We start from the raw sequence: 15,388 nt of genomic DNA on the forward strand, positions 1-15,388 counted from the left end.
TGCTCCTTCCCCCCCCCCCTCCGTCCCAGCCTCGCGTGTGCGCTTTTATCAAAACCGATACCCGTTCAAAAAGCGAAAAGGCAGCTTGGGCTGACTTCCCTCTTTCCTTTCCCCTTATCCCTGGAACCCGGCTCCCTGCGGCGCCTCCGCGGCTCCGTTCCTGTGCTGCCCTGGGCCCGCCGCATCCCCCCGGGCTGCCCGGGGGCCGTGACCCCGCCGTGTGCGCTCGGGGCGGTCCCTGCGCGGCCCCGGCCCCGCTCCGGGCCCCGCTCGGGGCCGGTCCCGCCGTGCCCTGGGCCATGATCGCCGTGTCCATCCCCGCGGCGGAGCCCCCGGCGGCGGCAGCGCGCAGCCCCGAGCGGGCGCACACGGTGAGGGACGGGGCGAGCGGGGCTCGGGGCCCTGCCGGGGCTGGGGCTCGGCTGTGCCCGCAGGGAACGGGGCTGAGGGCGGCTGAGGGTGGGTGAGGGCGTCTCCTCCTGCCCCGGGAGCTGGGGGTCGCCGCTCGTCCCCAAGTGTCCCCCGCCCCTCCCGGGAGTGCGGGTCCCTGCCTTTCCCCTTTCTCCCTGCTCCGGGGGGGTCCCTCCCTCGCACTGGAGGTCCCCGACTTCCCACGGGGTGTCACCCTCTGCTCCCGGGCGGATTTGTCGCTCTCTGCCCAGGAGTCTTCCACGTGCCCTGGGAATGGAGGTCGCTGCATGTCCCTGGGGCCTCCCTGCCGGTGGCAGACACAGAACCCCTGCCTTTGAAAGGGGGTGTCTGTCCCTGCTCCGGGGGTGCCCTCTGCTCCTGGAGGTGTCTCTGTCTCTGCTCTGTGGGTGTGGGACCCTGCGTTCCGCTGTCCCCGCTGGCTGCGGGGTTTGCGGGTTTCTGCCTCTGCCCAGGGCTCTCTCCCTGCCCGGCGGTGCTTCCACCCTAAGCCAGGGGCTGGAGGGCTCTCCTGTCCCACCTCCCCCGTGTCCTGTTCGTCCCCGAGCGCTGCCCTGTGCCCCCGGGGTCGGGGTGTCCCTGTAGGCTTGGAGGACCCCAGACACCCCGGGGAGTGTCCCCGGCAGCCACAGCGGGACCCCTGACCCGGGGGGTCCGGGCGGGGATCCCCACAGGGGCCGCTGCTGATGGGGACCCTTTGCCCTTGAAGGAGGGGATGGGGAAGTGGGCAAGGTGAGATTATTTTGGCCTGGGGAGGGCCACGGGGCTGGAGGTCTCAGCCTGTCCCTGCAGGGTCCCAGCCGGGGGCAGCACAGACCCTTCACCTTTGAAAGGGGAGAGGTCCCTGTAGCCCCCATGGCTGGGGGTTCCCTTCTTTCCCCGGGATGCCCCCCCTGCTCTGGGACTGGAGGTCTCCTTGTTCCCCCAGGCCACCCTGAAGTGTCCCAGCCTCAAGGGCTGAAGGTCCTCAAGTGCCCCTGGGTGGTGCCCACCTGCCCCAGGGGCTCTGCCTGCCCTGGGGCCCTGCTGGAGGCACCTTCTGCCCCCTGCACCTTCTGGAAGTCAGGAATGTGTTTGTCTGTCCCACAGCTTCCCTCTCGCCCCGGGGTGCAGGGTCCTGCCTTGGCCCCAGGGGTCCCCACATCCCAGGGGTGCCTCCACTTGCCCCAGGGCTTGGAGGCTCTTCCTGCCCACCCCGGGGTGCTGTTCTGGGGATCTTGTTGCTCCCACGGTGTCCCCTCCTGCCCGGGGGGGGTATCTCCATGTGAGTCAGGGACTGAGGGACCCAGGTGTAACTGGGGAACCCCACTTGGCCCAGGGGCTGCCCCAGGGGCTCTTCCTTTACCCTGGGGATCCCCTCTGACCCCAGAGGGTTCTGGGGTCCCTGTCGATCCCTGAGTACCTGCTCCAGGGATGTGTGTCCCACATCTGCCCTGGGGCTGGGATGTCCCCAAGCTCCTGCCCTGGTGTCCCCAAGTGCCCAGGTGTGTCTGTCCCTGCCTGCATCCCGAGGATCCCTGCTGGGGTGAGAGGGAGGGACAGGCAGTGATCCTGTACCCCTGGGAGGGGTGGGGAAGGGGCATCACTGGTCAGGGTGTCTCCTTGGTTCCCAGGGGTCCTTGTCATGTCCCTGTGCACCCAGGATGGGGCTGTGTCCTTCCCCCAGGAGTGCAGGATCCAAGTGCCCTGAGGGGTCCTTGCCAGACACTCCAGGCTGTTGGTGTTGGGGTCCCTGTCTGTCTGTCTGTCTGTCTCTGGGTGCCCCCTCTGCCCTGGGTGTGAGGGTACCTGCTTGCCCTGGGTTGTGGAGGGTGTGGGGCTCTTAATGTGCCCACTGGGGTGTCCCCACATGCTCCAAGAGCTCGGGGGGTTCCCAGGGGTCCCAACTATGCAGTGAGTGAGGAGGCAGGGGGAGAGAGGGGCAGATGGGATCATTGCCCTGAGGAGGAGAGGTCCCCAGCTGTCCTCATGGATCCCTTTCTGGGAAGGGGGACACAAAGCCCTTGAAGAGGAGGGGATGGGGTCCCTGGCCCAGGAGGTGCTGGGCAGAGGCCCCCACAGGCTTCCTTTGTGAGATGGGTCTGAGGTGGGTCCTCTGCCCTTCTGCCTTGGCCTGGGGGAGTCCCTGTGGGATGGAGATTCCTATCTGTCCTCAAGGGCCCACCCTTGAAAGAAGGGGCTGTCCCTGGCCTGTGGGATCCCCACTGGCCTTGGGGAGTGGAGCTGGGGGAGTGGAGCTTTCCCCCTTGGCATGGGGGAAAGAAGGGGTTCTCTGCCTTCCCTAGGAGGGTGGAGATCCATGACTATCCCTAGGTAGGGAACCTTACCTGCCTTGGGGAAAAAAGGGTTGTCTCCCTCTGTCCCATTGGTTTGATGTCCCCACCTGTCCCTTCCTGGTGTCCCTGCACACCCCAAGGTGTTGGGGGTCCCTGCCAGCCCCAGGGTCTCTGTCTGGTGGGGTTTGGTGGGGATTGGGCTGTCACACCTTGCTGTGCTCCCCTCGGGAGGGGAGAATTGTGTTCCATCTGCTTGTGGGGGTCCTGCCTGGTCCCATGGTGCCCCCATTTGCTGTGGGGGTGTCGGGGGTCTGCCCTGGAGGTTGGGGGTCTCTGCCTGTCCTAGAGAAGTAGGGGTGGAGTGTCCCACATGCTCTCCACAGGTGTGTGAGTTAGGGGCCCCTGCCTCCTCTGGGAGGCTGATGAGTGTGATGAGCATGATGAAGATGGTGAGGGTGATAAGGATGGTGAGGGTGCTGAGGCTGGGGCTGGTGAGAATGGTGAGGATGATGAGAAAGGTGAAGATGATAAGGCTGGAGCTGATGAAGATGGTGAGAACAACGAGGATGGTGAGGGTGCTGAGAGTGCTGAAGATGATGAGGCTGGAGCTGATGAGGATGGTGAGGGTGATGAAGACAGAACAGTGGGCATGGTGAGGCTGGGGCTCATGAGGGATGGTGAGGGTGATGAAGACAGTGAGAACAGCGAGCATGGTGATGCTGGGGCTGACGAGGAGCACGCTGTCTGTCCCCCTGCAGCTGTTCCGGGTGGAGGTGCTGTGCAATGGCCGGCGGCACACGGTGACCAAGCGCTACAGCGAGTTCCAGGCGCTGCACAAGCGGGTGAGAGCCCCCGGCTCTGCAGGAGGGGATGTGGGAGGCCTGGCCTCACCCTCTCCAGCCTGCCCTGATCCCCCCACACCTTCCTCAGATCAAGAAGACCTGCAAGGTGCCCGACTTCCCCCCACGCCACGTCCCCAACTGGATGCCCAAAGCGCTGGAGCAGCGCCGGCAGGCCCTGGAGGTTTACCTGCAGGTGAGGCGTGTACAGCAGGTTCAGGCTGGGTTTTAGGGGTGAAGAACACACGGTGGTGGGTTAGGGAGGGGGTTATTGGGGTGCTGACCCCCCTGGAGCATTGCAGGGTGTGCTGTACCACAACAAGGAGCTGCCCCAGGACATCCTGGACTTCCTGAAGGTGCCGCGGTGCCAGCAGAGCCCCAAGGCCAGCAGCCCCCCGTGAGTAGATGAGTTCTGCTGGCACCAGGGTTATCCCACACGGCCCTGCCCCATGTTAGGCACTCCTAACGAGTACCTGGGGTTGGGGATGGTGGTGACAGGCTGAGGACTGGTGTCCCCTCTCCCACAGCAGCACCAGAGTCCTGCCCCCCCAGCGCCCCATTGTCGGCTTCTGCTTGGATCCCTACATGCGGCCACGCGGCCCTGGTAAGGAGTAGGGCTGTGGAGCAGGGTTCCAAAACCTCCAGGAGGCTCCTCTGGGCCCTACAAAGGTGCTTCTCCTTTAACGGGGCCCAGGAGGGAACCAGCTGTTTCAGCACCCCCGTTTCCCTGCAGAGCTGCTCCCCAACACCGTCCTCAGCGGGGTCCTGCAGGGCCTCTACCTCCCCCTGAGCCGTGTCCCAGCCTGGCAGCATCCCCAGCCTCTGGAATGATGAGTTCCACCCAGCACCCAGGGATGCAGTGCTGAGAGAAAGGATCCTTGTGGTGAAACTCACTCTCCTGCTGGGAGAAGCCAAAGGGATGTTGGGAACCGCTCTCCCACCACCATGCAAAGTGCCTTTGTTGGCAGAGCAGGAGCTCTGCCTTCCCCCCTGCTGTTGTGGGCTTGCAGTATGAGCCTTTGGATGCTGAATGGTGCTGGAAAACCTCTCTGCATCCAGGCTTTGGTGCAATAAATCTCCTGGATTTGACTGACTGGCAAAGTGCTGTGCTGTGGAATTCTCCAAAGCAAATGCAGGGCCAACTGTGGCACTGCTCCCAGCTGGATGAGATGATAAAAAAGGAAGGTTGAAGGGTGTATCTGGCTGAGGGATGCAGTGATCTGCACCCCTCCAAAGGCAGGAGAGAGGCAGCTGTTTAAAAAACACATTGGTCACATTTATTGGTGCATGTGCTTCTTACAAAAGTGATGGAAGAGCAGCCTGTGCCCTGTCCCACTGGCTGGAGGCAGCAGGGAGAGGGGCTGGCACTGGGACACAGCAGGACCTGGTGGCCCCAGGGCAGGGGAAGCACAGCAGCCCCGTCCCACAGCCCCTCACAGCCTGGCAGGGCCTGGTCCCGTCACTCCTTGGCAATGGCAAAGGGCTTCTCCACCTCAATGGTGCCACAGTCAACGATGGTGACGTCCTTGAGGGGCTTGTCCCGGCTGTCAGTCTTTGTGCTCTCCACCTTCCTCACCACATCCTGGTGGAGCACAGTGTGACAGTGGGATGTTGGGCTCGCCCAGCTCGGCCAAGCCCTTCCCAGAGCACCGACCCCTCTCCCTCTCCCTGCCTCACCATTCCCTCCAGCACTTTGCCGAACACCACGTGCTTCCCGTCCAGCCACGGCGTCTTCACGGTGGTGATGAAGAACTGGGAGCCGTTGGTGTCCTTGCCAGCGTTGGCCATGCTCACCCAGCCCGGCCCATAATGCTTCAGCTTGAAGTTCTCGTCAGGGAAACGGTCCCCGTAGATGCTTTTTCCTAAAGGGGGGGACAAAAAGGCCACAGTGGTCTCATGGAATATGTCAGGTAGGGGTGATGGTGGTGGCAGCTCCAAAGCGAGGTGGGTGGGGAATGAGCAATTCCAGAGCAGGGACTAGCACTGATGCCACAGGGATGCATGAGCCATGGGCTGCTGCAGGGAGCTGGACACCCCAGGGGCTGGGCAGGGGTGTCATGCCAAGGCAGCGGGGCAGGAGGCTCCCAGTTACCCCAGCACTCAGTTCTGCTCTGAGGACATGTCTTTGTGAGCTCCACGCTCACGTGATTCCACCAAGCTCCAGCTCTACACTGGTGCACAGCCCTGCAGTGGTTGGAATTGCAGCTGCTGCCTCACTCCAAGACAGTGGCTTGGATCCACCAGGTTACCTCCAGTGCCGTCACCACGGGTGAAGTCTCCTCCCTGGATCATGAAGTCCTTGATCACACGGTGGAACTTGCTGCCCTTGAAGCCAAATCCTTTCTGGGGGTGTGGAGGAAAAACACGGAGTGAGGCGAAGGGACAGACCAGAGCTCCGTGGCCCCAGCGCTGCCCCAGGGCACCGAGCAGGACCCGAGCAGGGGCAGGTGAGGCCCAGGGTGCCACGGGCCCCTCACCTCTCCGGTGGCCAAGGCCATGAAGTTCTCCACAGTTTTGGGCACTGTCTTGCCGAAGAGCCCAATGACGACACGGCCTACATCCTCCTCACCAATCCGCAGGTCGAAAAACACCTTGGGGGGGCAGAGGAAGGTTAGGGGGATCAGGGGAGCCAGACTCACCTTGCTGGGCCAACCCACCCCCAAAAGTCCAACTCACCAACTCCAACCAGGCCCAAACCTCACAAGGTGAGGTAGGTTGGTGCCCCACAGCCCGGGCTGCATCCCCCCAGCAGTCTCACCACTCACCCCAGCTGGAGCCCCCAGCCCAGGCCTTCAGCCCAGTTCCCCCCTCAGCTTCCCCAGAGCTGGGCCGAGCTGTCCCCAGGCCGCCTCCCCCTTTCAGGTGCCCCCAACCGCCCCGCACTGGACCCTCCCTCCCTCACGGTCTCACCCCACCCTCCCCATCCGGCCCCTCAATCCCAGGCCCATCCAGGGCCCCTCACCCCAAGTTCTCCATCTCCAGATCTCCCCCGCCCCATCCGGGCTCCCACCCCCCGGAGTCTTTCCCAATCGCCCCGCCTCGGCCCCCCCCGACCTTGGCGGTGACCTTGGGTCCCTTCTTGCGCTCGTCGGCGCGGGAGGCCGCGGGCAGCAGGAGCAGGAGGGCCGCGCCCAGCGCCGCCGCCGCCACCAGCACCTTCATCCTGCGCCGCTCGCAGCCCGGCCACAGCGCCCGCCGCGCCGCCGGCATCCGGCCACGCCCGCCGCGCACCCCCTCCCGCACCGCTTCTTGGTACCGCCCGCACCGCTCGCCCGCCCGCTCCGCCCGCCTGGGCGCGACCAACAGGGTCCCACAGGGGGGGTAGAGTAGCCCCTTCCGGCCGGGCGGAGCGCGGGAATATGCCACGTTGCCCCTCGCTGGGCGACCGCGTCGTTGTCAATCATGAGCGGAACGCCACGATGATTGGGCACTAAGGGGGAGGAGGCGGGAGAGGGGCGGGACCGAGGGTGGCGGTGACCAATGGGCACGGGCGGAGGGCGGGGCTGAGGAAGGCCGGGGGCGCTGTTCCGGCGTGTCCCCGCTGTGTCCCGCTCTGTCCCCGCTTTGTCCTCGGGCCCGGTGTGTCCCCAGTAGCAGCAGCCGCGGCCCCCGGCGAGCTGAATGGCTGCGGTCAATGGCTGAGCGGGTGCGTTGCAGAGATACCACCCGAGAGCCAAAGCACCTCTGGGAGCAGCTGGCGCTGTACCCGCTCAGAGACACCTGAACCAAAGTGTTCCCACACTTGGAACCTGCTCCACACTCTGATCTCTCGTGTGACATTTTCCCCCCTAATTCCCAGCCTTAAATGTATTATCTTTAGCATGATCTTTCATTTCTTGCTTCCAAAAGTTTGTCTGGGGACACGTGCGCTCGGTGAAGGAGATGAACCTCAAAGGTTCCCTCCCTGACCCTTGGAACCCACATCTCCACCTTTGAGGTTTATCTTTGTGGGGACTGACAGTGCCCCAGACCTGATGAAAACCTAATTCCCACATGTTCAACTAAGTGCAGGATTTGCATTCACAGACCAGTTTGGGTTCGAAGGGACCTTTACATGTCTAACCCCTGCCATGGGCAGTTACACCTTCAGTGATGGTGCTAAGCTGAACACAGGCATCTGCAACACCACTGTGGGCTTCCAGCCCGGCCTCTCAATGGTATTTAAGAGGAATTAGGGCTTCTCTCACTCCTTCCTTCAGTTTTTATCCCACAGCCTTGCCAAGGGGGCAGGTCCCAGTACCCATCTCCCTGTGGTCCCTTTTGCCTCAGGACAAGGCATCCTGCATTCCAGGATGGCTGAAGTGGGAATGTGTGTGCCCAGGAGAAGGGACATCAGTACCACCATGCCTTGGCCGAGCTCCATAGGGCTGAACCACCCATGGCTGTAAAGCACAAAGTGTTGAGAAGGTCCCACAAGGTCCCACCCCATGCATTGCCCTCTCCAAAGGGAAGAGAGGGTCACACAAGTGCCCAGCAGAGCCAAAGGAAGACAAAACACAAGTGCCATGGTCAGGCTGAGGTAATAAATACTTCTATTCATGGAGAACAATGCAGCAGTGCAATGTTTTATTGAAAAAAAAAAAAAATCGTCTCACTTGATACCTCAGAAGACTGCATCGCAACGTTGGAGGGCCGAGAGCCGCGTCAGAGGCACCTGCACCAGGAGCCCCCAGGAGCCCTCCCCTGCCTGGGGCCTCCTGGCTGCCAACTGCTCCCGCCAAGGAGAGGAGGGATTGCCCAGGTTAATGCCCTACATCCTACCACAGCATGGCTGGCTCAGTCTGGCTGCTCTCCTTGTCACCTCCGAGCTCCCTGGGGACAGCGGTTCCCTCAAGCACAGGACTTGCTGGTAACTTGCTTTATATTCTTTTTTTTTTTTTTTAATTTTTTTTTTTTTGTTAAAAAGCCACCCCACATCTTTGCCCTTTTTTTTGAAGAGTCCAACGTACGATTATAGTGCAAGAGGGCTTGGTACAAGTGAGCATTACCAGCATGCCGTGGGGGGACAGTCCTCCCCTACAAACACATCATTGTAGGATTAAAAGAACACCGTATCTCTGGAGAGAAGCTGTAGTGGGTCACCATGAAACAGCTTTCAAACCAACCCACTTAAAAACAAGGTCAGGAAAGTTTCTAAACGATCAAATACATTCACTTAAAAAAAAACCAAAAACCAAAAAACCCCCAAAAAAACAACAAAACAAAAGAAACCAAAAACATTTAGGAACAAAACCTGTTGAGATGGCCCCCTTCCCCCCCGCCCTCCCTCACCCTGCAAACACTTACATATGCTGCAACTACAAGCTGCTCCTTGAGTGGAGGCAGCGAGGAATGACCAAACACGGCAGGAGATGCAGAAGGAATCGAGTTCTGGTGACAGGCACTTAGTGGGGCTTGGGAGGGCAGCAACGGAAGTGTCTCAGGGCCAGCTCTGTGGGCAGTGGGCAGGGCGGCTCCCCAGGGAGCGCCCCTGCCCCTGGACACCCTCCCAAGATGCCAAACCATGGTTTCCTACAGCAGACAGAGGAATGCCTGTGCCACAGACGCAGCTTCTGGGAACCACTGGCAGCGGAGGAGTTTGGAGGGAGAAAGGTGGAATGTGCCCATGGCCGTGTCCTCCCTGTGGCAGGAGGGGACAGGGCTGCACACCTGGCACGTGCCTGTGGGAGGTGAGTGGTGCCCTTCCTGCCCTGTTCCCACCCCAGCCCACGGCCTGGCTGGAGGAAAGCGCTTTGCTGAGGGGAAGGAAGGAGGTGCATGTGTGAACCGAGGGCTCTGCGCCTCCGTCGCGCTCTCTGGGATAAGGCATGGAGAGAACGCAGCCGAGAATGGAGAAGAGATTGCCCTGCTGGGATCCTGGCCAGGAGAGAGGCTTTTCCACCCTGGCATCACACCAGTGTCTGCCTGACTCAGGAATGCATGAGGAGCAAGCCCAGAGCTTGCTGCCCAGGCTGATCTCGTGCCCTCTAAGCCTGCTCCTACCCAGCCAGGCAAACTGAACCTCCTGGCAATGCTGCTCTGTGAACTCCAAGCTACACAGCTTAGCATAAATCCAATAAACAAGAATGAGATCTAGTCTCTCCCTTTCCTCCCTTCATGCTCTCCGTGATTTTTGGGTAAGCCAGGCCCAAGTTTATGATAACTGAACTATCCCAGTCTGATCTAGTGTCACACATGGAAAGACAAAGTCCAACAAATTACTTATAACCTTCCCAAAGCTGCTCTAGTTCTCCCACAGCCCTGCCATCTCTCCAGTAACCCCTGACAGCCTCATCTCCAATTTGGGAAACACTGCAGTTGGATGCATGATTTCAGTGTTTTTCTGGGTGTGCAAAGCACCCCAAGCCCTTTCCTTGCTATTGGTTTGGCTCAAAGTGGTGCAGGAGAAGCGTGGCTGCAGCAGGGGTGGGATGCTCACAGAGAGGATGTGAAGGAGATTCCAGTCAAACCTATCTGACCACCGGGAGATGGGATCAGTGTTAAGGCATGAAGTATCCTCTCCCCTGCTGGGGATGCTTTCCTCCCACTAATATGTTCTTGCAGAAGGTTCCCAACCAGCCCAAGGAGGGATTTGGGAAGGCTGCCTGGCTACCCACACCCAGAAACGCCCACGCTTCAGGAAATGGCTGTTTCCCAGGAGCCTCAATCCTGATCTACCTCTTAGACCAGCACAAATTTCTCTGGCTTGGCAAAGGCCACGCTGCTCCCTCTGGCCCATGCCGGGCATCAGCCTCGCCTCCCCCGGCCACCTGGGTCAGGCACGGTGTAGGAAACCATGGAAAGGACATTCACTGGCAGCTAGGAAGGGTGATTGGAAATTCAAGTATGCTTTCCTCAGCGCGCGGCCCAAGGTGGGCGTCAGGAGCCCCAGACTGGCACGAGGGTTGTGGACATCCCCACTCAACCAAGGGCATTTCCGTGCACCCCACCATCCTCCCCGCTGGATGTCTGCCTGCGCTGGCGTGGCCACGCAGAGATCCACAGATACAATGTGCATCTGTAAATGCTAAAAATAATAAAAAGTGCAACGACGTCAGCTTCTTTAAAACAATCCACACTGCTCTGTTACTGTCACAGGAGGGAGGTGTCAAGGGAGCCGGAAAAAAAACCCTAACTGGAACAGTAGATTGCAAATTTCTCACAGCTTGCACATTACAGTGTAACTGTTCCCAAGGAGCCACAGAGAGAACCTGTCTCTTCCTGCTGCAGCAGTCAGGCCCTTCTCCTAGCAACTCTCCTGCCTGCCCCGCATCCTCCTGCCCTCTCCACAGCCAATCGAGCCTATGGAATTTCTTCACTTAATTAAGGAGGGAGGAGGACAGAGGAGCAGAGTGCAGGGGAGGGAGGGGAGGAAAGTGAGCAGGAACTAAGCACAGTCCTCAGGTTTGCGTCAACGATGCCTTCACCGTAAACAATGGGAAGGAGGGTCAGCCAGCCAGCCCCCCTCCCAGGGCGACCAAGACCTGAGCCAGCCACAGTCCTGGTCCCAAAAGGAGCTTCAGGCTTGGAGTGAATGAGGGAGACCATTCAGCAGATCCACCCCAGAGTGGTTTGTTTTGGAACGTTTTCTTCTCTTTTTGGTTTAAAATGTCACTTGGGTTTTTTTTTTTTTTTTTCTGTTTTCATTTTTCTCTCTTCCTCCTATGCCTCCTCCTCCTCCCTCCTAAAGAGAAGCTCCTTCCAGTAAGACAGGGCAGGAGCTGCAGGCGTGGTGGTTCCTGCAAGGCCCAGGAGGCACCGGTCACTTGTGACGCTGAGCCGTCTTCTTCCGTTTCCTCTTAAAGAAGCAGCAGCACCTGAGGCACAAAGGACAAGGAGGGAGAGTCAGCCCCACGCCTGGCAGCCTGTGAGGTCCCCACAATGTCCCCATATGTCCCTGCCATCCCCCCACTTGTCCTCATGCAACAGCATCTCTGCCTGCCCGGCCTGGGCCCCACCGGGATGGGGCCAGGTGCTGGTGGGTGGATGACACCACCAGCCTGGACTGGGAGACCAGGCACAGCCAGCTGGGGTGTCTCACTACCAGGCCCCAGAGTGCCAGCCAGGCTTCTCCCTCCCAGCTGGGCTTCTCCCTCCCAGGCTCCACTGGAACGCAAGGAACCATCTGGGAAAGCAGTAAAACAGGGACCCAGGTGCTGCACTCCCTCTGGCCCACCCCAGAGGAACTGGACTGGGAAGGTGAGCTCTGGCTGCTTTTCCCAGCCACAAGACACACGGTTTTCACTACTGTTCACTAACAAAACAAGTTCCAAAGAGACCTCGGCTCAGGGACCAGGTTTCTTTACTGAACCTTTCACGATAACCAGAGCTTCCACCTTGGATCAATCACTCAGTGCTGGGATGCAGAACCCCTGCTTCTTCCCCCATCCGATGTGAGGGTGGTGCACAGGATTAGGGGAAGCAAGAAGGATGGAGAGTGGAGGCTGAGGTGGGGAGAGGAACGCCCAACACAGCTGAACCGTGAGGAGCGGTGGGTTCCCTGCGGGATACACTGGGAGCAGTCATCCAGAGCTTAAACTCCTTCTGGCTTCCTGCAGAATTCCTTGGTGGTGAACATGTATCTACCCTGAGCCCACTGTCAGGAATGCTCTGCACATCTGTGAGAGTCCTCCCAAGCTATGTGTCTTTCTCCATCTGCTAGGACAGCTGTCCTTGGAGAAGCCTGGGTGATGCTGGAAGACTGCTCTTTCAGGCTGCTGGAAGGGATGCTTGGATAAACAACCAGAGTAGACCACCGAGACTTAGAAGATTCTGAGTTGGAAGAGACCCACAAGGATCACTGAGTCCAACTCCTGGCTGGACAGCCCCAAGAATCCAACCATGTGCCTGAGTGTGTCGTTCAAATGCTCCCTGAGCTCTGTCAGGCAAACATGAGGGTGCAAAGACTGTTTTTTTCTACAACCATCTGTTGTAGGCTAAAAACATTCCAAACCACTCTAACATCTTCTCCAAACTATTTTTCATTGGGTCCTTCATGGAGTGTCAGCTTTACACCCCTGTCCTCTCAGAGCTGGAGGAACTCTCACCCAGATACTTGTCCCTGGCTGCACAAGCTTCACTCTGGGGTGCAAAAGCAATGTGTGAGCACAACCTGCCATGAGCTGAGCCTGCCAGCACAGAACAACTGCTTGGGAGAACAAACAACTCTCCCTGTGACACGGAGAGCTCCCACAGCCCCTCAAGAGGAGGGACTGCTCCCAGTGCATGGACTGATGTCCATGATTTGTCTCTAGGCTCCTGAAAAGGCCCAGTTTGGGAGGAGAAATGCAAAGCCCTTGTCCTTGCAGGGCAAGTGATGCCTCCACTGCTGCCCACCCACCCTGAGGTGTTTGTCTGCCACCTCAGCACCCCCATCCCAGGCTGGAACCCCCACCCCAGGACTGCTCTGGCATTTTGTTGTCCCTGGCCATCTGCCACCATCTCCTGCTTTAGCCTGTTGCAGTATTTGTCCCACAGTAGCCACCTTCCTTCATGGCTTGTGCGATGGTGGGTAAGGGGGACGTCACAGGGAGAGGATGGAGGATGCATGAGTGATGGTTTGGCATGCAGCGGGTAAGGGAAGAAGGGGCTGAGCAGCACTCGACTCCTTGGGCACTGAACAAAGGGAGCTGACTGACTTCTGGCTGGTTTTCCTTGTGACTGTCTTTTTAGGCTCTTACTCCGAGGTCCAGGGAAGGGTTCAGGAAAGGAAGTCCTGGCAGTTCAGACAGGCAGAGGCAAAACACCAAAATAAAAGGATAAGGCAGGCTGACAATTACAGAACGTGATCTCTCTGCATGCAGATGATGCCCAAGAGAACAGCCCCAGACTACGACATACAGAGAAGCCAGAGATGCCAGAGGTATTGGAGGCGATGCCTATGGAGAGCAGGGCAGAGTCAGTCTCCCATCCAACAAGGACATTCCTCGCCACACACGGCCTTGGCCCCTCACTCTGTGGCAATTTCTACCCCTCAGCCTATCCTGGAACCTACAAACTCATCTGAGTGTCTGCATGGCCCTTCACTTACTGGGTATGTGGCTTCCCCAGGGGCTCCTCCTGGGACAACCTAAGATTGGAACACTATAGCTTCAAAGGTCTGATAAAACCCCAAGCTGGGCTTGGACCAGTGCTAATCCCAACCTTCCCACCCCTTCTTTCCTGGAGAAGCCCATTCACCTGCACCTTAGCTGGCTGGAAAGGAGCCACCTTCCACCAGTCCTCTCTCAGTAGGGGCTCTGTCACTAATGAGGACTCCCTGGCCTTGTCCTTCCATCCTCTCTGGCCTGTGCTTCTCCAAGAGGAGACTTTCCAAGGCACTGACTGGCCCCTCTCCTCAACACTCAGTGCAGGGTTTTCCCTTTGTAACCGTCTGTGTGAGGAATTCCTGCAAGAGGCTCAGCCAGCCTCGGCCTGACTCTGCCCAACTCCATCAGGCATCATCTGCTCACAGACGTAAACGTTTGGGGGAGATGGAAAGCCAAATAGGAAAGGATTCAAATCTGATTTTGCATCCATCCATTCAGAGATCAGCCAAATCCCTCAGCCTAGTGTGGCCGGTCAGACACAGCCCATGCCCTCCCCAGTATTGCAAATGGTCCTAAAATCAAAATGGCTCTGGGTTGGCTTTGACTTTGTGCCTTTTTAGCGTTTGGTGGGTTTGGTTTTGCCAACCCCAGTCTAGTCTGGTCCGCTCCCCCTTGCATGTGGACTGGAGAGAGGGACTCACCACAAGTTGAGCATTTTCAGGCAGCTACAGAGAGTATAGAGAAAAAACACAGAAAGGAAGAAAGAGCGATTAGTTCACAGAGGTGGGATGGAAGCGAGTCACTGCAGCCATGCAAACATGCAGTGCAGAGCGGCAGACACACAGCAGGCCTGCCCGCCGCCCGCCCCAGCACTCACACCACTCTGCCCTCACCACTCCTTCCAGGGCACCAGGCTCTGACCAACACCCGCTCCACGGAGGCACCAGAGCCCTCGGGTTCTCAGCTGGGGCTGGGGTGACAAGGAACTCCAGGCCACCATCAGCTCTTGTCCCCTGCAGCTCCAGCAGCAGCAGAAGGGCCTGATGATGGATCTGCACCTGGGACCTGCCCTCCAGCGACGCCCACTGCCAGAATCCAGAGCTTTTCTCCAGCACACTCCAAGCAGGAGCACTGGCACAGCTCTGCCTGTGGAGTGCCAGGGAAAGCCCATCCCACTACTGCACAGCATCTCAAAACACAGAGCCCAGCTCCAGCTCCTGCCAGCTCTCTCTGGCACCCTTTCCTGCAGAGCAGAATCCCAAAGTCCTTTGTCCTTCTTGTGTGATCAGAAATGTAAGGAAAGACAAAGCCCTCCCTGTGGCAAACAGAATGAAGTGATCTATGCTTGGGAATTACAAGAGACCCCAAACCTGATAGTGTAAAGCAGCATATGCTCTGCTTCCCAGCACCTCCAAAACCAATCTGGGAGCACACAAACAAGGGCTGGAGAGAGACAGGACAGCTCCATGTGCAGAGGGATAGGGCCTGGGCAGCACAGCTCCTTCCCACCTGGCTTGATGTCTCCCTAGTACACAAGAGTGGGGCTGGACCTGGCCTCACTGCACACACACGGGCTGGAGATGATCCTGGTTCTTCCTTGCGCTGGGTTGCTGGATCAGAACTGTTGAGGATGACAATGTGCCCCATCCTAGGAGCACATGCCTGGGGGGACCCCCTTCAGAGCCCATGATGCCAAGCTGGTGGTCTCTGCTGGCCACACAACCCACATCTAACAGGAATGTTGCCCACTCTGGGAGTTGCTCCTCAAGATCTCCCCCACCCTCCCAGCTTGATGAGGAGCCTGCAGCAAATCTGAGGCTTCCTGGGCTGGGAGGAG

At 59.0% G+C, this 15,388-nt stretch overlaps 3 protein-coding genes across 10 annotated transcripts in view; 1 reads left to right on the forward strand and 2 right to left on the reverse strand.

Moving 5' to 3' along the window:
* Nucleotides 1-42: 42 nt before the first annotated feature.
* On the forward strand, nucleotides 43-4,645 carry SNX22 (sorting nexin 22). 6 transcript variants are annotated; one of them, XM_077185541.1, is made up of 6 exons: nucleotides 43-371; nucleotides 3,464-3,547; nucleotides 3,636-3,740; nucleotides 3,847-3,941; nucleotides 4,043-4,148; nucleotides 4,259-4,645. In XM_077185541.1, exons 1-6 carry the CDS (start codon nucleotides 300-302, stop codon nucleotides 4,373-4,375), a joined length of 579 nt encoding a protein of 192 aa, XP_077041656.1. In that variant the 5' UTR covers nucleotides 43-299; the 3' UTR covers nucleotides 4,376-4,645. The 6 variants fall into 6 exon arrangements, with proteins under 6 accessions (XP_077041656.1, XP_077041655.1, XP_077041654.1 ...); XM_077185540.1 differs by having other exon boundaries at nucleotides 44-371; nucleotides 4,075-4,148; XM_077185539.1 differs by having other exon boundaries at nucleotides 47-371; nucleotides 4,072-4,148.
* A 153-nt stretch (nucleotides 4,646-4,798) lies between these two features.
* PPIB (peptidylprolyl isomerase B) lies at nucleotides 4,799-6,815 on the reverse strand. 2 transcript variants are annotated; one of them, XM_054642157.2, is made up of 5 exons: nucleotides 6,599-6,815; nucleotides 6,022-6,135; nucleotides 5,794-5,887; nucleotides 5,222-5,406; nucleotides 4,799-5,126 (listed from the first exon to the last, which is right to left on the reverse strand). In XM_054642157.2, exons 1-5 carry the CDS (start codon nucleotides 6,752-6,754, stop codon nucleotides 5,004-5,006), a joined length of 672 nt encoding a protein of 223 aa, XP_054498132.1. In that variant the 5' UTR covers nucleotides 6,755-6,815; the 3' UTR covers nucleotides 4,799-5,003. The 2 variants fall into 2 exon arrangements, with proteins under 2 accessions (XP_054498132.1, XP_077041653.1); XM_077185538.1 differs by lacking the exon at nucleotides 6,599-6,815 and adding an exon at nucleotides 6,507-6,565.
* Nucleotides 6,816-8,093: 1,278 nt separating this feature from the next.
* CSNK1G1 (casein kinase 1 gamma 1) overlaps nucleotides 8,094-15,388 on the reverse strand; it is a 101,403-nt gene continuing 94,108 nt past the window's right edge. The window contains exons 14-15 of one of the 2 annotated variants that reach the window (XM_054642290.2): nucleotides 14,253-14,276; nucleotides 8,094-11,340 (exon numbers count right to left, since the gene is read on the reverse strand). In XM_054642290.2, coding sequence (XP_054498265.1) covers nucleotides 11,286-11,340; nucleotides 14,253-14,276 — 79 coding nt within the window. In that variant the 3' untranslated portion in view covers nucleotides 8,094-11,285. The remainder of the gene's footprint in view (nucleotides 11,341-14,252; nucleotides 14,277-15,388) is intronic. The other variant, XM_077185354.1, reaches the window with a different exon arrangement.

This window comes from Agelaius phoeniceus, chromosome 13, assembly GCF_051311805.1.
Source record: "Agelaius phoeniceus isolate bAgePho1 chromosome 13, bAgePho1.hap1, whole genome shotgun sequence".
Lineage (NCBI taxonomy): Eukaryota > Metazoa > Chordata > Aves > Passeriformes > Icteridae > Agelaius > Agelaius phoeniceus.

Bases quoted from the DNA above. Each gene is read 5' to 3' on its own strand.
- SNX22 (XM_077185539.1), top strand. From the start codon at position 300: ATGATCGCCGTGTCCATCCCCGCGGCGGAGCCCCCGGCGGCGGCAGCG. The intron at 3,741-3,846 runs GTGAGGCGTGTA...GGAGCATTGCAG, and splicing joins CCCTGGAGGTTTACCTGCAG to GGTGTGCTGTACCACAACAA. The intron at 3,942-4,071 runs GTGAGTAGATGA...CCTCTCCCACAG, and splicing joins CCCAAGGCCAGCAGCCCCCC to CAGCACCAGAGTCCTGCCCC.
- PPIB (XM_054642157.2), bottom strand. From the start codon at position 6,754: ATGCCGGCGGCGCGGCGGGCGCTGTGGCCGGGCTGCGAGCGGCGCAGG. The intron at 5,888-6,021 runs GTGAGGGGCCCG...CCACACCCCCAG, and splicing joins TGGCCTTGGCCACCGGAGAG to AAAGGATTTGGCTTCAAGGG. The intron at 5,407-5,793 runs GTAACCTGGTGG...CCCCCCCTTTAG, and splicing joins CCGTGGTGACGGCACTGGAG to GAAAAAGCATCTACGGGGAC.